This window comes from Lissotriton helveticus, chromosome 3_1 (assembly GCF_964261635.1).
Source record: "Lissotriton helveticus chromosome 3_1, aLisHel1.1, whole genome shotgun sequence".
In the NCBI taxonomy this organism is placed as follows: Eukaryota; Metazoa; Chordata; class Amphibia; order Caudata; family Salamandridae; genus Lissotriton; species Lissotriton helveticus.
This window is the reverse complement of record NC_136061.1, coordinates 202,051,876-202,074,801: the sequence shown is the minus strand read 5'-3', so window position 1 is coordinate 202,074,801 and position 22,926 is coordinate 202,051,876. Positions and strand designations below refer to the sequence as shown.

At 46.9% G+C, this 22,926-nt stretch overlaps 1 protein-coding gene across 1 annotated transcript in view; it reads left to right on the top strand.

The window, feature by feature from the left end:
* The window catches only part of TMEM132E (transmembrane protein 132E), a 1,094,917-nt gene that overhangs the window by 689,884 nt on the left and 382,107 nt on the right, over positions 1-22,926 (top strand). The window contains exon 2 of the mRNA XM_078679595.1: positions 19,626-20,532. Coding sequence (XP_078535721.1) covers positions 19,626-20,532 — 907 coding nt within the window. The remainder of the gene's footprint in view (positions 1-19,625; positions 20,533-22,926) is intronic.

Here is a 22,926-nt window from a genome sequence, read left to right as displayed (position 1 = left end):
CAACGCCACTCATCCACGCAACGCCACTCATCCACGCAACGCCACTCATCCACGCAACGCCACTCATCCATTTGCAAAACGAAAAAGGTCAAACTCTTCTATTGCGAGACCTATTGCATTTTCAATGCTTGTTTTAAATGGGGCCTTGAAACAGGTCTCTGTCAGGCTCTGTTTTGTGCCCTTGCACAGGCGGTCTGTTTTTTTCCGGACTGGAGTGACAGCAGGCACATCGATGTGCGCGTGCTCACACTGCTCACTTCTCACTAGTGGAGAAGTTACAGCATGACCTCATGCCAGGTGATCGTTGTAGGGTAAGGGAAATCCTTTAAAGAGACTCATTTTCTCCCTGGGTTTCCATTCTCTTTTCGAAACTCAGGAGCAGCAACATTGTTGTGGTGTCACCAGGGCTTTAAGTGGAAGCTTTTTCAATACTATATACAAGCCATAGTTGCTGCTTATTTATCTTATGTAACTAACAACCATTAACAAAACGTCCTGACTTTTTGTAGGTATGATGTTACTTGTTGTATCAAATATCTGGATGCAATGACCGAAACAGCAAAATACAAGTCGGGCAGCACACTATGCTAAGCACAGATTTTTAGCTTACGTGTATTAAAGACACGCCCTTAATTACATTGACCACGCTCCTTTGACAGACCCCCCTCCCCCCAGTTCTGTCATCCCACTTAAAGCCCTGGGTGAGAGCCAGTGGGTGTGATACAACATAGGCTCTCTGCACCATTACATTGGGCCATACAATAACACACAGCTTGGAGACAGCAGGATAATACACTATTCGGTCACTGTAGCAGTTTTAGGCTTCAGGGTATGTGGGTGGGAGAGTGCGAGTGTGATACAATCTACACTCTGTAGGAGAGCTTTGCACCTTCCTTCCACAGCTAATAAACAATGGGCAAGTTTCAGCATAGACACTGTGTAGCACAATATTGAGCCATAAATTATTACATAGCTAGGATACAGCAGGTGTGGTACAACATATGATCTCCGTCCAGCGCACCATTGGACTGTACAGTACACTAACAGAGGACAGCTGGTGAGACACAACATGATCTTGCCACAGCTCAGTAGTGGGCCGTGCATTAGTACATGTCCAGCTGACAGCAGGTATAATATGTCATACGCTCTCTGTTTCGCAGCATTGGGCCCATGCTGCTGCATAGCGAGGAGATATGGGGGGCATGAAACAGCATATGAGCACTCTCATTCACATTTTTGTGCCCTGTAGAACATGGCAAGGTCGCCACCGGTGGGATAAAAGATGCCTTCGCTATGGAACAGTGCGGGCCGGGTCAGGGGGCACCACTGGTGCGATGAAGCACACGCTCTCCGTGGCACAGTACTGGGCCACGTCAGTGGCAGGGCACACCACTGGTGCGATGAAGCAAGTGCTCTCCGTGGCACAGTACTGGCCACGTCAGTGCCAGGGCACACCACTGGTGTGATGAAGCACACGCTCTCTGTGGCACAGGAAAGGAGAGGATGTGGTCCATCGGCTAGACTACTGACTTTGGTGCTGGAAACCAGGGTTTGAGCCTCTGGGTCGCGTCCACATTCTGTGATTCTGGGCAAATCACTTATTCTCCCCGTGCCTGATATTTGTAACGTAACCGGTGCTCATGTAAAGCGCTCCAATACCTTCAGGTCGAGTTTGCGCTATATTAAAAATCTGCAAAAAAAACAACAAAAACAGTACTGGCCAGGGCACCACTGGTGTGATGCAGCACGCGCTCTCTGTGGCACAGCAGGGGCCGGTGCCTGGAGACAGTGCGAGTGGTTCAGCTTGACTGGCTCTATCACTCTGTATGGCCCAGTAGAGCCGGGAGGTGGCGGCCAGGTGTGGGCCTGGTCCTCGCGGTGGGCGCGCACGCGCTCTTGCTCCGGCCTTCAGCAGGCTCACGCGGGCCGTTTCCGAGGGCGCGTGACTGCGCATGTGTTTATCAGCTGTGATTTTTCTGTCTGTATTCGCGCGCATGCAGGGCCCTGTTCTTTGACTGCCGCCTCCCCTGCTTAGAGGCGGCTGCGCTGGAAAGAGACGCCCGCCGGACGAGGATTGCCTGTGACAGCCGACGCCGGGCCCGCTCGGCTGAGCACAGCAGTTGTCGACGTCTCTGGGACGCTCCTGACAGACACGACGCGGGCGCAGATGCTCGCGCGAGCCGCCCGGAGACGCTAAGTGCCCATTTAGCTGGAAGGGAAGGGCTGCTGGTGAGACCGTGCAGTGGGGTAGGCGGGCGGGGTGTGCTTCTGGTGGACTAGTGCAGCGGGGGTCCCCCCAGCGCAGCACGGCTGTGCAGAGGGCTCTGTTGTGGGTCGCGCCTCCAAGTTGGATTGGCTTTTTATTCTTGTCTTTGCAGGAATGGACTTTGCTGCAGAGTTGTGGCATGGTCGCATATTGTTCAGAATTAATCTTGTAACTTTTCTGCAGGTGTTCTTCCTAATACTGACACTGTGCCAAATAAAGCTTCTCTCTGGATTTCTTGTGTTGTGACCTCTGTAGGTCGCCGTCTCCTTATTCCTGCAGATTTCCTTCATTATTCCTGTCGCACAAGTAGCGCTCTGTCTGCTGCTTTGCTTCACTTCAGCGACTGCATGTGGTGTTTCAACTCCTCAGCCTCTGGGTGGAACAGACAGAGTGACCACTTCCGAATGAGACTGGGTTAATCGTAGCTGTATTGGGACTTTTCTTTTACTACCATGTCTGGATTGTATGACAACAGTCTCTTCATCGGTAGGGATTCGGATGACCCATGGCACTCTATCCTTTCTTTTCTATCACTGTAGCGGGATCACGGTCTGGTAACCCAGTGTGCCAGTGCTTACAAAGTTTCCAATAGATTAGATAAGTGCTTTGTTGGAAATGTAATAGCAACAGAGGCTCCCTTATCCACCTAATGTCATCAAGCTCAGTTGTGGATGTATTGCAGTGTTGACCCGATTACAAATTGTTACAGGAGCAGGCGTCCTTTAAGGCTCTCAGCAGGTTCTACTTCATCAACTCAAAGGGGAACATCAAGTTATTCCAGGGAGTAAACAACTGCTCAAGGCACCGTTTGCGACAAGAAAGAGGTTAATCCTAATGCACAGGAAGTTGAAGGCCAGGGCCATACTTGAGGACTGGATCACCGAAACGTGTAAACGTGCGACTATGGAAGAGTCACCTTTAGGCTGAGGAACAGAGTTGATGCTTCAGCAAGATGTAGGAAACCATCTCGGAACTGTGTTCGGAGTAAAAGGCAGCCCTGAGCTTACTCTTCACTACTAGAAAACTCTTAATAAGAATGACTCTCCCTTTTGTAAATAGACAACGACTAAATACCACTTGTTCAGTTTTAGCACTCATATTTTATATGTTCTTTGAAATCATACCTTAAGACTGCTAGAAAGGTTATCTTTGTTTTGGATGATACTTGATTATCATTGTTGTTGTGAAGGTGATTGCAAAGCTTTGAAGGCATTTCATAGTTTGTGCACATTCGAATATTGCAATTTGACTCTTTAAAATATACATGTTATTCAAATTGCTATTAGTTTTATTTTTGTCTAGAAAATTTGTAGATCCATGCACGTCTTTGGCTGGAACAACTGACTTACATACTTTCTAAAATTATTATTTGGGGGAAAAACATGTCTCTTTCCTCCACAATCACAAGGACACAGGGTAATACATGAATTCCAGCAACCCACGAGCACTGCTTGTTTACCAGAAGAGAACAGCAGGGGACTGTATCCGAATGTATGAATTAAATTAGACAGGGGAAGAGGATGATAAGCAGGAGGTGGTCACTGCGCGGATGGTATCTGTGTCTGGAAGGCTTGCTAGTGCGTTGTCTCATTACACTTTCAAATGTGTGTCCCTGACAGTGTGAGTCTACTTCTAAACCAGTTGAGCCTTCAGACTGGTGTCAGACTTCTCCCCAGGTAGCACAGATGACCGAAGGTGCAGTCATCAAGACATCATCAGTCTAGGTCCATGTTATTGTGCAGCTTCAGCGACAGCCCCATGCGCTCATTGTGTCTGCGTTGACCTCCCTCGCTCTCCATTTTTCACCGGTTCATTTGCTGCTTGCCTGCAGTGCGGCTGGGGCAACAGGGAGCAGACATGCACCTCTCTGGCGTTCTGCTCCCCTTGTCAGGCGGCCCTACAAAGGCCAGGCCAGTAATGCATCCTCAGAGCAAGAAACTATGCACCTGTAAGCCAGACTTGGCCAGCCAGTGAAACCTCAGCGACCAAGTGTCCTGGGTGCTCAGCAGTTATAGTGAGTTGTGGTGCTGAGTAAAAATGAACACAAACATGGGGCAATTATAAAGCTTGCAGTGCTAGCCCCTGGGCGGATCCAGGGACGCACAGGAATACGCAAAGATGGACTCCATGGGTTAGCTGCATCTCCGGCCTTGTTCTACATCTGACACTGGCTTCACGTCCTTCTGCATGTGAGGGAGATGTGGCCAAGCTGATGAATGTATGAAACACAGCACCCCGGTTTAACCTTGACCTGGTTAAAAATAGACAGGGGTGGGGGGCGAGAGAAGGGCTCTTCCGCTTTAAAAAATATGGGTGAGTGGTCACTGATCACAGGGGTCACACATCAGCTTTAAAAAAGCCAAGTGCATGGTCATGCAGGCTTGGCAGAGGTATCCTTAAGAACAGTAGCCCAAGCTGATAAAATTAGACACAATCATACAGGAGGGGAATCTTGGAATTATCTTGCCCATTGATTGTGGCATTTCTAACCTGGCAACTCTGAAAGCCTGGGCAGTGGTGAAAGTCACAGACTGACGTTTAATTGGAAAGGGAAACAAAGGCATATTTCCAATGTATACTTCATTGAGAAAACCACCTAGAGTGCTCAAGCCATGCTCTCAGCCGTAAATAGTAATACAGAGACTCTAGAAGAGACAATATTGGCGCTAAAGATCTTACGAAGCGACATGTGAGAATAGTTAGTGAGCCAGCGCAAGACGAAGGATACCTGTGGTTTCTTCATCTGCATGTGGGGAAGTGTGGCTCAATGGTTAGAGCAGGCAGACCTCGATGCAGAGCTCTGGCCAGGGACCAGGGTTCGATTCCTGCCTCGGCGGGTCTCGGGCTCATTAATTCCCCTGACCGGATATTCTCGCCTCAGTGCCTATTCTGATCATGGGTCCCACGCTGCAACTCTGGGCAATAGCTTGCTTAGTCTCCACAATGGCCCCCACAACGCGAGGGATGCCTGGTCTGCACCATGGGGGTGCCCAGGAGTGGACACTTCACAGGGAAAGCCAGGAAGGGTTCCCTTGCAGTATTTGTACAAGCGCCGGGAAACCCAAAAACATTTACATTTACATGTGCAGCCAGACTGTCCTTCAAGTGTGTTATGTAGCGGGGAGAATCAACTGGATCCACATTAGACACCGTCACATGAGTCATGAGTTAAGACTTGTCTGGTGTAAGCGAGTCAGTAACAGCAGGAAGTACCACACAGAATTAGTATGCATGGCCCTACCTTCCAGCAGGAGCACTTGTGACAACATCAATCCTACATTTCAGAAGGGCCTGTTATTGACAAGAGAGTGGAGAGCAAAGAGGCAGGAAGTGAAATGGGAACATTACAGTCCTGTCTTGACCTTATTTTCACCCTTCTCTATATACGCATTGTTTCCTTGTCCGCGAGGTGTTATTTTCTACATGTCTTATTCCAGGGAGTAAACAACTGATCCCGTTTGCGACAAGGAAGAGATTAATCCTAATGCACAGGAAGTTGAAGGCCAGGACCATACTTGAGGACTGGATCACCGAAACGTGTAAACGAGTGACTATGGAAGAGTCGCTTAGAGGCTGAGGAACAGAGTTGATGCATTAGTGAGATGTAGGAAACAATCTTGGAACTGTGTGAGGAGTAAAAGCCCTGAAATTCACTTTTCTTTTGTATATCCCCCTTGAGGACACCCTTGCTGCGCCATGCAGTGTCTCTTATTGAGTAACTACTTCTCACTTCCATGGGGCTTACACGTACGAGCACTGCGGCGTGACACACGTTTTGTATGCTTTCACATCATGGCAGACTCCATTTACCCTTCTCATTGGGAGGAAGCAGCTCAGTTGCACTGACAGTGACACTCCTGACTCCTTCCTGCCTCCTAGGACCTTTCTCTGGCCTCAGACATCCAGGACATGGATTAGGACAGCTGCCACAAGGCTCTGATGGTGGAGGAAAGCTCCCCGCTTGCTCTGCTCTTGGAAAGAGGGATCTGCCTGTCCAGATGCCCAAATCAAGAAGTGATGGGAGCTGAGGGACTCCCCGGGCCATCAGCAGCCTGGTGCAGAATCTCTTTATTGCAGCGCTTCCTCCAAATGTGCCAAGCTGGAGTGGCCTGCTGGCCCGCGGTGATTATAGCCCAGCCTGCCCCGCATGTCCTGGCAGGTGGTGGAGTGTGTCACGAGACCATGCAATGTGAAGGATAGAAAGACATCTCACCGAAAGACACCTGCATAAGATTCATCAGGGGCTATGACCCCCATTTGCCTGTGATATGACTGCCCATTAACGAAGACTTGAACTCTGGCATGAAATGGTCACCTTTAAGATCTGAGCTGGGACTTCCAGTCCTAAAGCTCATCAGAATCATTGGGGCTGGTCCAAGCCCCTAACATCAATAAGGGCAAAGAAGATCAGCTAAACTAAAGGCGACATTTTAGAAAATATGTCAGCATAGAAGCATGAATTAGTAAGATATTTTTACAGCAACAGTGAAGTAAATTGTCTCTAGGTGCTTTTTGACTTCACTCGGGTTAAAGGATTAATGCATTTTTGCTGAGGCGGGGATTTGTAAGGTCACCTTGCTGTTAATAGGTAGTCAATAATGTTGCCTTCAATTTTCTGAGTAATTCATTTTTGTCAGCCTCTAGTTTGACTGCAGCAATCCGAGCTTCTTCCAAATGAGTGATTTGCTGGTTTAGCAGAGTGCTATAAAGGGATTTTGTGACGCAGAGACAGACTTTGTGGTTGTTAGGGCTATCCCCAACTTGTCTTCTGGGGGACGAAGGGGGGCTGGAGGGCGGTCAGCTGGCAGATAAGATATATTAGGCGCCGGGCTGGGCTGGCCACTAATCTCGATGCTATGCCAGGAGCCCTTGTTGAGTTGGGCTTTAGGATAATAGATTGCCTTGGAGTGGAAGGCGAGTGGACTGGTCCGGTGAAGTACTTAATTTGTAAAAAAAAAAGTACTACCATAGCACTTCTACAAGAGTGCCTTTCAGGCAAATTCAGGCCCCCAATGCTGTGAGAATGGTTTGGGCTGCAGGTATTAGTCCGCATAAATGTTCATTTCATTAACCCCTTGGCCGCGGCGGTAATTACGTCGCGGCGCTAGGGGGGGCCGTGCGGCACCGCCATGCTCGAGACGGAACCACTCCGTCACGAGCCGCGGTGGCACTGTGCTTGTGATGGAATGGTTCCGTCACGGCCCGCCCGCCTAATAGAATGCTCAGCGCAGGCGCGAAATCAGCGCCGCGCAGGCGCGGCGGCCGGGCCCTGACGGAACCATTCCGTCACCAGCACAGCACCACCGTGGCTCGTGACGGAATGGTTCCTTCATGAGCATGCAAGGGGTTAATAAACTGCTGTTTTGTGCTCATCTTTAATTTAGACAAACGCCGCCACCTTGTGACAGACTGTCATAAGTACTGATGTTGGCAGTTAAGTGCCGGTGCGGAGCATCGGAAACCACCGGCTCACATTAAGCATAGGTCAGGTGTCGAGTATCATGTGGAGGAACAAAAGTCATATTTTAGAGCCATTGAGTGGGAGGAGGTCCCTGGCTATCTATTCGCCAAGATGAGGTCAGATACTTTTTCAGGAAGATATTGCTATGGTCTGTGGCCCAAAGGGCACCAAAACCAGAAAGTTCGTAGTAAACAACTGCACCATTGAAAAGGTGGAAAACTTTAACTATCTGGGAAACCTTTTTAACAACAAATTAAGTTGGGCCCCGTTAATGAAGACTCGAGTCCAGAGTGCTAGTCGCTCTATCGAAGGTCTGTTTCGTTTCTGTGGGAAGTTAGGTCAAAAACCTGTCAAACATTTAAAAACCCTGTATAAAGCAAAATGCTTGTCGGTAGCTATCTATGGGGCAGGGGTCTGGGGAACCGAAAGCCCAGATACAATACAAATTATGGAGAATAAATTTTTAAAACGTGTATTGGCCATTCCACTAAGTTCCTCAAATAGATTCGCCCATGATGAGATAGGTCTGAGTTATGTGAGTGACACTATTCGCCTCTCCCCCCTATTACTATGGGGCAAAATATGGCTATCAGAGGATCTACAATTGTCTAGAGACATCCTTCGGGATTGTCTAAAACTGACACACATGAATAAGATCCCATGGTTATCTTATGTAAATGAAACACTTCACAAAATAGGCCTGGGTGACATTTTTGATAACCCCGAAAACATTCAGGGAGATATTAAATCCGTCATCAAATCAAGTTATTGGAAATCCTCATTTGTGCACTCCTTGGTTAGCCCTCACGAATTTAAGGTTACTTTACAGCATCAGTTTTACTTAACCTTTACAAATCATGTGCAATGGCGATTCTATTTGACAAGGTTTAGGTTACACATTTTGCATTTTCTTTTTGCGTTTCCTAGACAGGGGAGCTGGTGTGAGAGACTGCCCCCCTGTCCTTGTAATAATAGAATTAGCCAAAGCACGATGCATGTTGTTCTTTTCTGCTCTTTATATAAGGATCCGAGAATGAGGTTTATTAAGCCGATCCTTAAGGAAAAACAACCTTGCCACTATAAAGAGGGCTATGACCATTTGTTAGCTCTGTCTACATCTGATGTTTGTTGTGCAATGCTAAATTTTATACGTGTGTCACTCTTGATCAGAAAACGGCATAGTTAATTTTGGCTCCTAGAACTAGTTTTGTTGCCCAGGTATACTGTTGTTTTATGGTTTTTTTTCCTTAACTTTTAATACAACACTGATATGAAGTACTTATGATTAATTTAACCTGATCGAATAGCTATGGGCTATAACTGTGACTATTAATCAATGTATTTTATTAATTTACTGTATACATTTAAAACTGCTTCTAAATGAATTCTAAAGTATGTTTTGAAATGTATTATCTGACTTTTATGATTCTTGTGTGAATCGAATAAAGTTTTTGAAACGGGATTTGATTTTGGTAATTTCAGTAGTTCCCAGGTAGAGCTGTTTAGCTTCCGCAGAGGTGCTGTGGAGAGGGTCCTTAACATCGATGACCATAAGGAAGCTTGGCGGTCTGTGATTAAATGTTCAAGTCTCGGAGACAACATGAATGGCACTTGCCGAAAATCAGGCATGTAGGGCCCGCAGTTTAAGTTTGCTGTTAGTTGCTAGCTAGAAGAGGTCAAAAAGGACGCAGGGCCAGCAACTCTTGTCATTCCAGACAGCACAGCAAGGCCTTGTGGTCTCCCTTGTTAAAAGCCCTAACAGGAGTCATGCATTCCTTACTTTTGTCAATCACTGACACAGCATGATTCAAAATGTTAAGTGTTGCAGATTCCACAACAGGATGGGGGCAACATATTCAATTAATCAGGAAGCAAATCATATCTATATATTTTTTGGATGACACATTTTTATCTCGAATTTTTACTTGATGGAGTGTGGGGTGGTATTCATCATTTTTTTTGTAGATGCCACGCAAGCTTTTCTGTAAAAACCTTTTGTATTTTTTTGAAGAAAGACATGGCGACTTTTCTGTGGGGGACAGTATGTTGTCTGTGGAACTTTGAAGAATTTGGAGTGATTGTTTCACTGGTCAGTGTGCAGCACCAAAGACCAAGTAATGTTTGATCACTGGACGGGCGAGTGGCGATGGTCATGAGTGAAAATGTATTTCAGGATTAGTCGTGGGTCTGTCAGAGCTGAGGATGCATACATGGCAAGGAGGTGGGGGCTGTAGGTTCTATATATTGCTATAGAGAATATTAGTGAAATCATCATTATTGACTTCCCTACTCCACAGCCCCTTACAGCTTCCTAAGTGTTTGTGGTACAGAAATACAGTTACACAAATTAAAAACATTTGTGAATCTGCTTTTGATATGTTGCGTGGAGTAATTCAGCATGTCGATTTAAAGGTCTAATAAACAATTTTGAGAATTTCTTGAGAGCTGTTTTTTGTTGTGGCGTTTTTTGAAGATAGCTTACCTGAATTTTGTGGTTTTCTGTGGTTGATGAATTCTCCAGGATGATTCAGTTCACATACATTTATTTGTCTTTTATTGTAGTCAGGCAGTCGGTGAACCATCAAGTGAATATCTGTTTGTCCTGCTGAGTCTCGGACCAATTTATTAAAACGAGTTTTCCAGACACTTTTGCCCTCAGCAGATTTTACATCGATCCACACCAATAATACAAAATCTCCTATGAAAAGAGAAGACTTTTCTTTAAATAAGCTTTCTCACTGCTGCTCGGTAACGTTTGTTTTTCACATTTTATTTCTCACAGTCTTTATTTCTTTCTTGTTTTTTAAGAACAGTCTCCCTTTCGCCCGTCATGCTGGCTGCTTTTCTCCTCATCCTATATTACTTTAAGTGGGTCATGAATATGTACCCAGACAGATTCTCTCAAAAGCCAATACAGCCCTTATTGTATTCGCTACTCTGGCTATTGATAAGAGTGGTCCGGTAAAGACGTCACTGTCTGCTTCTTGTTTAATGAGATCTGCCTCTTTGTAATGTCGTTTCTTCACAGACAGAGGCATGTTAACTGTCTGCACCGCTTCCCTGTCTCGGGCAGCATCCTCTGGTGGGCAGACCAGCTTTATAAACTACAAGCCAAACAGCCACAGGGTGCTTTCTTTGAGGTTGGTTTAAGCAGATCTCTTCTTTGGCATTCCCTTTGGCATTTTAGATGAATTCACATCGGTTTCAGTTACTACCAAATTCCAATTTGTGCTGGGTTTTATAGATTGCTATTTTCTCACTCTGTCTGAAGTTTACATCTGCACATCTCTCCTCGTTAACAGCGCCTGATGTTTTTTTTTGTTTCTCAGCTTTTTATGGTGCACAAGCTGATTTTGTTGTTTGATGGTGTGTTCTTTAACTCTATTCTGAGAATATTATTTTCACTTAGACCCCGCCTTGCAAGAAGTTTTGTTAGTACTCAGATGCTCCTGGAGAAAGAGGGCCTGCTATAACAGCTAAACCTAGAAGTTCATAACACAGCTGCCAATAAGGACAATGCATGTTCCTTGGTCTGGGACGGAAATCTCAAGGTGGCAAGGTTCCAGGGAGACAGCACATTACTGGCCATGTCTGGTAGTAGAGTAGTGAATTGATAGGTTAGTGGGAAAGGTGGCAAGGATGTGACGAATATTGCTTACGTCTGACTACTTACCCTGTCGATAGTCACAGCAATGGCTTCCAGTACAGCTGGGGGGTGCACCCAACCCTCTACCCTTCTGCATGCAGAGGTCACCTAGTTGACTTTGTTGCATTCAGCAGCCATGTTGATTTTTCTAATGGAAGCATCGGGTGCCTGCACAGTGGTGCAGCCTGGTGCTCAGCCTCAGATGACAGACCTGGTGGTTATGCCTCTGCCTCTGATGACGGACTTGGTGGTTATGCGTGGTGGAACAGCCTGGTGCTGAGCCTCAGATGACGGACCTGGTGGTTATGCACAGTGGAGCAGCCGGTATGCACCTGTTACAACGCATTCGTTACTCCGCACTACCATTACAACGCGACTTTTATAACGCATACCATTACAACGCATTGCGCTGGGGGGCGCTATAAGATAGGGAATGGTATAATTTACTATCCAACACCTTCCCTAGGGTCCACGGGGACTGGAGTTAGAATAGTAAATTATACTTACCACTATCCAGCACCCCAAAGCGCTATGCGTTGTAATGGTATGCGTTGTAATGGTCGCGTTGTAATGGTAGGTAGTTGTAACGGTATGCGGAGTAACGTCATACATCCGAGCAGCCCGATGCTCAGTCAGTAGATGACAAGCTAAGAAAGCGGCACTGACCGATGGGGGTGCTCTCACTCCACCCCCTGCCTTCCAACAAACATGTCTCCTTTGGATCCCTCCATTCGTTGGGTTTCTGTTTTTTTAAGGGTATTTGGAGGAAGCACACTGTCACTGCAAATGAGTCACTAGGTGCTAGCATCTGATATAATTGGAGGACTAAACCTTTACTCTAATAGTCATTGGCAGTGAACCTACCTCACTCAGGCTGGGGTGGGTGCCTCTAGATACAAGATCAGAGGGTTGCTTAGAGTTGTAAAACTGGCATAAGATCAGAGGGTTGCTTAGAGTTGTAAAACTGGCATAAAAGATGTAGAGAAACAATACATTAAACCTTCAGGCGAACTGGCACAAACTAGATTTCAAATCGATCAAGGAATAAAAATGTAAATAAAATGTCAAGAAAGTAAAACCGAAGTTGTGAGAGGGTACGAAAAATAATTCGCAAAATGGGAACTTTGTAAACTAATGGGCTAGCATGTTGCCACTAACCACTGACCGAGGGGTTCAACTGAGTAACCATACAGCCAAGGGCACCACTTTCTAACAACCGAGTCAGATGTCCAACTCCCTATCCACAGAGCCAGGGGTTCCACTTCTTAACCACTGAGCCAAGGGTCCCACTTCCTAACCACTGAGCCAAGGGGCCACCCCCAAACCACCCAGCCAGTGGCCCCACTGCCATACCACTGAGCCATGAACTGTTCAGAAATTGCACAGTGCCGACTTTTGAAAGTGAAAAGTATTTTTAATAAAAACGTACTTACCTTATTGCGATGATCTTAGTCATAAAATAAAGTACAAACAAAGCTTACTTTTCTAAAATTGGTGTGGATCCCATTTTTAAGTTGTGTGTTCATTATCGGTCAAAGTTGTGCAATAAATCTATTACACTGCTTCGTGTTAGGCCTAAGGCTGCTTGCCCACACTACCACTAATAGAGCACCTTTGGGTTTACATTGAGCCCTGTACACTTTTGGGGAACCCCTGGACTCTGTGCATGATATTACCACCTAGTGGCATACCGTATACAGAGACAGCTTACTACAGGAGACACACAAAAAATGTGGGAAGAGCAAGGAGAAAGTAGTGAAAATGAGAGAAAAGCAAGGAGGCGGCACACAAAAAAACGGGAAAAAGCAGTGAAAACAAGAGAAAAGTATTTTGAATCAACTTACTCTTCAAGAAGGTGATTGCTGGGAGTACTTCTGCAGGACCTATAGTAACCCAAGGGTGGGTCGCCTAAAGCAGTTCTCTTTGGCCCTGAAGCACCCTTGCAATGCGGTGTGCCCTGTTGTGATCCCTCTTGCTATATCTCCACCATCCTCCCCAATTGGTGTTTCTTGGAAGCACCTCATCGTAAGGTTGTTTTTAGGTCTCGAGAGGGTGACATATAACTAGCTTAAGGAAGCTCTTCTAGTTCACACTGCTGCCAATCCTGATTGGCGTGGCTTTGTAAAAAAAAACACAAAAAAAACAACACTTCCTTGCATTACCTTCTGTCAGGTAGGCGTTACATGGGCGCTGCATGGGCGTTTCCGTCCATCCATCCATGTATTTTGATATAAACCCATATTTACAGACTTGTACGGATGGGTTTACGGCAAGATTGTGTGCCTATCCGAAGCTGGGGTAACGAGGAGTAATATCTTACTCCTTGTAACTTAATCTTTGACATGCAAATAGGAACTGGCCTGAAAGGATAGCTTTCTCTTCGTGCTCAAACAACTTATGTGTTCATGATATTTTGACACTAGGCAGACACAAGTGCAACAGAACTAGGAGAGAGCAGAACTGTCCCATATCTTTGAAAATATGGAGCTGTTCTGCTCTTTACGCTTCACGAAGTGCAGCAGCTTCATTTGCTGCACTGTGTTACATGAAATGTTAGTAAAAGTTAATGCGCCAGCGCCACCTTCAGAGGGTGTTCCCTCATTTGCATAGGGGCGTGCCCTATGCAAATCAGGGAATTCATTTGATGCTACACTCGCGGTGCAGAGTCAAAGGAGCCCTCAGGAGGTGCACTGACAGTGCACCATTTAAAAGGTGGCGCAGTGTCAGTGCGCCTCCTGACAGCTGCCCTCTGCAGGGCTTAAAGGGGGTCCCATGGATCCCTCAGACATCCCTTTGCAGGCGGGTGCAGTCACTGACTGCACCCGCCTGCAAGGGGATCTCTAAACCCCTTTGAAAGCGCAGGCTGGTGCTGCCTGCACTGGGGAAACACGGAACAGGTGCTTTGTGTTTTCATATGAATGCGCTGCCCTGGGGGAAGCGCATAAATCATAATAGGGTGCATTGTGATTGCGCCCGTTGCACCTTTTAAAAGGTGCGCCCCGCGCAAACAATCACTGTGCATAATACAGCCCCTGGTGTGACAATCTTTGTAGGCGCCCCTCCCCCCAAGACAGCCTCCTCCAAGGATTCCCTCACTACCACCATTCAACAGTGCTCCTCATTTCTCTACACATCCTCTACCATGGGTATTTAATTTCTGTTATAGTACTACTCATCCGTATATAGAGTGTTCAGAGCGCTTTACATCACGGACATATTATTCAGAGACAATGATTTGTATGTGTGTGTAAGTTAATGTTACTTAAGACAATGAGAGCTGCAAGGTATAGGAGTTACAATCCTTTCATACTGGTAGGCATTATATGCAGGGCCACTGGAATTATGCAGCAGGGTTGACTAAATTATACAGCAAGTAAATGCAAATTATTTGGCATAATGCAGCATATATTTCATAGTATTACTTCATTCTTTTTTCATTTTTATACATGGTAATACTATCTTAGCAAATATTTCCCCTCTTCAGTACCATCTTAACAACTAAATACATAAATAAGCAACGGAAAGATGGTCAGTTAACCTTTGTGAAGGGCCTTCCACTGCGTGTAAACACATCTCACCACTTTTTTTTAGAGACATTTGATCCATTTGAGCTAGAAACTATTTTTTTCCGCTAAAATCTGCAGATTATGCAGCAGATAATTGGTTATGTGGCAAATCAATAATTTTGAGGAAAAAACTGCAGCTGCAGAAGTGCTTAATTCCAACATATCATGGTGGTTTGCGGTTGTCCTTACTAATACATCTTTATTATTATACAACAAAAAAATTGAACTATCGATATAAAAACAATTATTTGAGCAGGCTGTTACACTTTGTGCTTTGCAAGAGGAACATGATCCCTCTGCTCTACTTTATGATGAGTAAAAAACTGGGATTACTCAAAGCTGAGATATCTCTCAAGGAGATACATTAATCACCAGAGTTAAATTGACATTTTTAAGATGGTCTTATAATTGCAGGCAGGCAAAGAACTCAGAAGTCTTTGCCATTAGCCCTGTATTTCAAAGTAAAGTGTACACCTTGAACCCCAAAATATGGCTCCTGTTTCAGTGGCACATAAATTGAAATTGGTTTGTTATTCGTTCATTCTTCTGAACACCGGACAGAACGTTACAAGTCTGCGTATCTCCGAAAGGTTACGCAATCCTGCTGTGCCCTAGGCGGATGCAGGCACAGAGGCTCCACCTGCTGTAACTGCAGCATGGCCCATTGTCATTCTGTATGAGAGAATCGCCACAGACAGAATGACAATGGGGCTAATTGACAAGTATGCAAGGTGTTGAAGCCTCTTCTTCACTTCAAAGAAACGCGAGGCTGGCCCCCAACAGAGAGTGCTGTAAAACTCCAGGGGCTTCTCACAGGGGGCATCGCAGATTCCTGCAAACCCCAGAATTACGGACAAATGGCGTCCGTAAAAAGAATGATTACGGACAACGGACTAGACAACGAAATAACAGACAGTCCATGAAATGTACGGACTGTTGGTCACCCTAGTCTTTACTCTACCGGGATCAGGGCTCGAGTTGGGGTACCACGCGGGTGGACGGCGTCCCCCAACTTATTTTACTGGGGGGACGCTGTCCCCCCTGCCAAACAGCTGGACTTCACTCTTTGGCCTCTCTGGGACGAGGAGCTTGGCACCTTTGGTGACATCACTTCCTGTCGTGACGTCACTTCCGGTGACAACGTCCCCCCACTTTTTTTTTACGACTTGTGCACTGACCGAGATCTTCACCTTCCTAGTCGTTCATACTTCTTCCCCAATGGTTAACCCCTCGCTACGGAATGAGCACTCAGAAGCAGTCGAAAGCCTGTGTTAGCACTAAGCAAAAACTAATTTGATGCATTCCAACCGCTACTCTTTGGCTGCAGTCCTAAGAGGCTGACGTCATGTGCAGCCCCTGCTCTCCGTCATTATTCTGATGCCCTCCTGGCTGCCCTCTGCAGGCCAGCAGGGTTCCTCCACCCAGGCAGCAGCCTGCTGGCAGGATGCCTGGCACAGGGACGTGCCGTCAACAACTTCCAGTGGTTGGACGCAGTTTCTCATGCAGGAATAAATGCCGCATATCGACGGACGCGTCCCTGGGCCAGGAGGTCAAACTTTCCCTTGCGCTGGTGTTACTAATGGACTCGCGTATAAGTGCTCGCGAGAGGAGCGGGCTGAGCCATGGCTGGGACCAGGTGCTGTGTGTGCCGGTAACCACATGAAAGGGCCAGGCGCTCAATTCCGTAGCGTGTGCTTCCTGCTAACAATTTCGTGGATGGATGTCCCATTATGAGTATCAATGCTGCCTCATTCAAAGTATGGGAACTCTGCCAAGGAGTGCTCAAACTGACCCATTCAAAGGATATGAACTCTGGTAAGAAGTTCTAAAACTGCCTCATTCATAGTACAGAAACTCTGGTACGAGGTTATCAAACTTCCCGTTCAAAGGATGGGAACTCTGCCCAAGAGTGCTCAAACTGACCCATTCAAAGGATGGGCAGTCCACAAAGGAGTGCTCAATCTGCCCCATTCATAATATGGGGAATCTGATAAGAAGTTTATCTAACTGCCCCATTCATAGTATGTTATATATAATAAACTGTATCCCAACTGGTATTATTTGTAGACAATTATGAAGGATATCTATACAGCATTATCCATCAAGGAGGAAGAACAAGGAGACTCAATTTGATTTAAATGTGTGCTCAAGGCATCATTTTTATCAACATTTCAAGAAATATAGGGCAGTTGTAATTACAGTTAATATCAGCACTGCAATTAATAAATATCAGGTGACAGCCCAAAGTTGTACAAGGTGCACGAGTGCAAAGGTGAGTGGCACTACGGCGACACGAGTGACAGTGAGAGCTGTGTGGACGGCGCAAAGTGTGTTGTGAGAATTATATACAGTGAGTAAAAACAGAGTGGTTTTCAAACAATTCAGTTTTTGTTTTCCATTTTTTTGAGAATCACTACGTGAGGGGCGCCTAGTATCTTGCTGGGAAGTTGACGTCGTTTCGATCCATGAGAGTTAGGATCATCATCAGGACTAAGGGGCTGGATGCAGTGCGTCTAGCAACTGGTTGATGGCAAAAGAGGAGTTCTGTGGGTAGGGGATCTGTAGGGAAGTCTCGGGGGACGTCCCGGTGCAGGGTGACGGTAGCGTCCGAAATCAGATCTTCGGTATCACAACTGCTTGATGGCAGGGATTAGGAGTCTAAGCAGGAATAGTCCGGAGACGTGAGGTCCGTGGAAAGGCGAGAGCTGATCTTGGCAGGGTAAGTAGGGCAGGGAGAGCCAATCTGGCCTTGAGGTATGGGCGAGCGAGTGAAGCGCTGTCCGGGGGTTGCCAAGGAGTGCTCAAGCTGCCCCATTCAAAGTATGGGAGCTCTGGTAAGAAGTTCTAAAACTGCCTCATTCATAGTATAGAAACTCTGGTAAGAGGTTATCAAATAATAATAATAAATCCACATTTGTTCAAAGTATGGGAACTGTGCCAAGGAGTGCTCAAACTGTCCCATGCAAAGTAGGATAACTCTGGTGTTCAAGCTGCCTCGTTTAAAGTATGGGAACTGGCCTGCCCCATTCAAACTGCCCCCCATCAAAGTATGAAAACTCGGGGAATAAGTTCTCAAACTGTCCCATTCAGAATATGGGAACTCTGCCAAGGAGTGCTCAAACTGCCCCAAAGTATGGGAACTCTGACAAGCAGTGCTCAAACCGTCCTATTAAAGAACAGAGGGCCTGCCAAGCAGAGCTCTAATTGCTCCATTCCAAGTGAGGGGTCCATGTATAGTGCAAAGACAGGTGTGAGTAGCAGAGCTCTGGATGGAAGGGGTTTACGGGTCATGTTAATGCAGTTTTATATATGATGTGGCCAGGGTTGGACTGGCCTACTGCGCAATTTGGCAGCACCAGAGGACTAGTCTGGCTGGTCAGCCTGTGGGCTGTTTTTTTGGTGGTTTGTGGGCCTGTTTTATGGTCTGCTGGGCTGAGCTTCACTGTTGATTTCTCGAATATTACCACAAGAATTGCCTGCAGCAAGTTCAAACCATGTATTCTTCAGCACATTGTAACACACCTGTGCAGCGCCTCTTTCGAAGAAGTTCAAAACTGCACCTATTTGTAAAATAAGTCCCAGTATTTTTTTAGCTTTCTGATTCACTAATGGGGGCCACTTTTATTTTGGGACTGGGACAATTTTGTGTTGCAGTTTGACCCTGGTTGTTACTTGCTTTCTCAGGAGTCCCAGGAGTCAGGAATTTCCCTAACTGGCCAGGTTCAGAATATGGTAAGCACCCAGGGGTGCTCCACAGTGAACCCCTTCGCTGTGAATCAAAGTCTTTGTAATACTAGACTTTTACGATGGCCGTGGCCATTGCAATGGAGTCTCCTTTATTACATGTAGTCTTCTAGCCGGCTGTTTTTTTCAGAATTCGTTATGAGAGGGATTCATCTAATTTGTTTTATATCATGTTATAGAATGTTGAATTATAGAGTATCGATTGTTGATTGCAGTCTTCTGTTAGATTTAATTTACAATCTTCATTGTTTTATGTCATGTTCTAGAAAGTTGGATTGTGGAATCTCCATTGATGAATAAAGCTCGCTGTCAGATTATTCATTTGGAGTCTCAATTGTTACATGTTACGTTCTAGAATGGTTGATTGTAAAGTCTCCATTGTTGAACAGAGTGCACTGTCCGATTTTTCATCTGTAGTCTCAACTGTCGCGTATTGTGTTCTAGAAAGTGGAATTCTAGGGTCTCCATTGTTGAGCAGCGTGCACTATCAGATTATTAAATTGCACTCTCAATCTTTGCATATTATGTTCTAGGATGTGGGATTGTAGGCTCTCCATTGTTGAGCAGAGTGCACTATCAGATTATTAAATTGCAGTCTCAATCTTTGCATATTATGTTCTAGGATGTGGGATTGTAGGCTCTCCATTGTTGAGCAGCGTGCACTATCAGATTATTAAATTGTAGTCTCAATCTTTGCATATTATGTTCTAGGATGTGGGATTGTAGGCTCTCCATTGTTGAGCAGCGTGCACTATCAGATTATTAAATTGTAGTCTCAATCTTTGTATATTATGTTCTAGGATGTGGGATTGTAGGGTCTCAATCACTTGCAGTCTCAATCGTTGCATGCTATGATGTACAATGTTGACTTGCAGCGTCTCTATTGTTGAAAAGATTGCACTGGTGTACTGTTTTACAGAGCCTTCTTTCTGTCTCTTCCAGGTTATGCCAAGGTGCTGCCCACGGGATCCGTTCAGCCGACTGCCACGATGCCCTCTCCAGTAGTCCTTCTGCCCGTGAGCTACCGTCTGTCCAACACCCGCCTGGCCTTCTTCCTGAAGGAGCCCCAGCCGACTCTGCCATGGAACAGCAGCAGCGGGACCTTGCAGCGCTCCGAGCCATTCGTGGTCTTCCAGACCAAGGAGCTGCCGGTCCTTAACGTGTCATTAGGGCCCTTCAGCACGGGCCAGGTGCTGCCCCGGGAGTTGCTGCAGCCCTCCAGCACCCTGGAGATCCCCGAGCGCCTGACCGTGAACTGGAAGGTGCGGGCCTTCATCATCCAACAGCGCGTGCCCTCCACGCAGCCCGTGGCGCAGGTCCTCTTCTATGTGGCGGGCCGGGACTGGGATGACTTCGGAGTGGTGGACCGCCTGCCCTGCGTGCAGCTGCACGCCTTCCGCGACGTCCGCGAGATCAAGAGCTCGTGCCGGCTGCGCGGGAGCCTGGCCACGTGCCTGGTGCAGATGGAGCTGCCGCACACCTGGTTCGGACCCGGCGCCATCCCCATGGGCCGGAGGAAGTCTCCAGAGAGCCTGGACGGCAGCGCCGAGAGCCAGCAGGCCGAGCTCTTCTACACGCTGCACACCCCAGATTCAGCAGGAGAGTGCGGGAGCGAGCCCGCCACGCGCAGGGGCTCGGCGGCCCGGCCCGAGGGCCCCACGCAGCACCCGCTGCTGCGGATCGGCAGCATCAGCCTCTACCAGCCGCCCCCCATGCAGGCCATGCAGGAGCAGCGGCTGGACAGCAACGTCTACATCCGCCTGCCCGACCGGCCTCTGAAGCCCGGCGAGGTCCTGAGCGTCATCCTGTTCCTGGCCTCCAACTCCAGCGTCGAGCACTTCACGCTCAGGTAGGCCACGCCTTCCTCAGGCTGCATGTTTGGGGAGTGGTGCCATAGACTGTCATTTCTACTTTCAATTGCACGCGCATTTCCCTTGTAGGGTTGTAGTGTAGGCAGGGCTTTAAGTGGGATGAAAAAACTGGGGGGCGGGGTCTCTCAAGGGGGCATGGCCAATGTAATTAGGGCGTGACTTAAAAACACACAAGGTAAAAATCTGTGCTTAGCATACTGTGCCACCCGACTTGTAATTTGCTGTTTCTGCCATTGCACCCAGATATGATAAAACAAGTAACATCATACCTACAAGTCAGGACTAATGGCTTTGTTAATGGTTGATAGTTGCATAAGATAAATAAGCAGCAACTATGGCTTGTACAGAATATTGAAAAGCTTCCACTTAAAGCCCTGGTGACACCACGACAATGTTGCTGCTCCCGAGTTTGACAGAGAAGGGAAATCCAGAGAGAATATGACCCGCTTTAAAGGATTTCCCTTCCCCTACAACCTTCACCTGGCATTTCGTCATGCCCTAACTTCCCCAGTAGTGAGAAGTGAGCAGTGTGAGCGCGCGCACATGGATGTGCCTGCTGTCACTGCAGTCTGGAAAAAACGGAGAACCTGCTCCATGGCACAAAACAGAGCCCGATAGAGACCCGTTTCGAGGTTCCCTATAAAAAACTGACGGTGCGCAGACCCGGTGAGACCCGGCCCACTTAAAGCCCTAAGTGCAGGACTAAAAAGATGATCCAAGGTAAACATTCCTATATACTTTTTCTGGATTGAAAAAAAAAATTCTGGTTGAATAGATTAGAAATGTACAAGCTGTGTCCCTTACTTAGTTTGACAAGTACTGTGTTTTAAACACATGCAGATAATCCTGGAGCATGGCCGGACTGGCCGTTGCGGGCACCGGGCAATCCCCTGGTGCGCAGCAAGGGTGGGGGCCGGTTTTGGGCCCTGGGGGGCGTTTTTGTTACAGGGCCGTTTTTGCAGCAAAATCGGCCCTGTAACAAAATCGGTCGAAAACCGACCCTGGCAAAGAGCTCGGTTGCACCCACAGGGGCCGGCCGAGCACTTTGCCAGGGCTGGTTTTGGTTCTCAGTCCGGCCCTGTCCTGGAGGAGTGTCAAAAAGAAGTGCAGTGCTGGGCTCCCCTGCAGAATGCTTCACCTGGTTTTTGGCTCAACACCTTGAGGCAGCCGAGATGCCATATATAGAGAGAGCTCCTGGCGTACGGACAATGAAGGAGTGTCTGTGAAAAAGGGTACCAATGCCAGGATTACATGATCATTCTAAACATTGAGTGTTGAACATGATGTGTACAATAATCAAAATGCAGCATGTAAAATCGTGCAGGTGCTTCAGCTCATATATCCTCGAAAGCAGTTAGTTACTTTTTTCAGAGCATTTTGACAGTCCAGGTGCAGGAGGGATAGGTCTATGCCATATTTTCATTATAACCACCAACTGCGTGAATGATTTCGGTTTAGAATAGTTGTATGCTGATGTATTTTATGTTGCTAAATTTAAAATCTGTTCTGGGTCCTGCATTTCTGTACCCATGTTGAACACCCCAATTAGTGAGCAGATGGATGGTCATCATTGGCCAGACGACTAGTCTGCAGAATACTGCCCTTAAGGGCTATCACGCTGAACACAAACACCTTGCTTAAATCCTGCCTGAAACTAAAACAATGGCCCTTCCCCTCGTAGTGTAGACCCGATAGTCTCTCTCTAAGAACCAGGGGCGGCTCCTCCATTAGGGCGGAGGAGCGTTGCCTCACTGCTTTCTCGCAGCGCGAGATGCAGAAACATAAAATGGTATTTTAAAATGGAATGCCTGGTTGGGGCGGGTGGGTCAGGGAGGAGTGACTTGCCCAATGCTGTGGGCCCTGACGACCAAACCAGTCATGCGCACTCTCCATTTTCTCTATGTAGGCTTCAGCCTACATAGAGAAAATGGCCTCACTACAGGCACCCGGCTGGGTGCCTTCCGCACCAATCACAGCACTGCCATTGCAGCATTGTGATTGGCTTAGGGGAGGGGAGGGAGGATGGCTGCTTCTTGTTCTCCTGAAGCAGCAGGAAAACACGGGACCCTTTGAGGTAAGTAAATTAACCCCACCTGCGGCACCTCCCCCACCCACGAGAAATGCGAGCCACGACTGCTAAGAACATAGAGAATTTCAAACCCTAGTAGGATCTGGCTTTTGTTGCTGGCTCATAAGCGTTCATAGGCCATCCCCTATTGAGTCCCTCTAATCAGAGTGGGGTTTGTTAGCATTGAAACAACGGCTGTAGGTAAATGTGTTAGCTTAAGTGTTGGCTTTTTTTTCAAGGGTGTGTCTAGAGTACCTATGCCGTAATCAACAAACGTGTAATGCATTGAATGAACAGATATTGA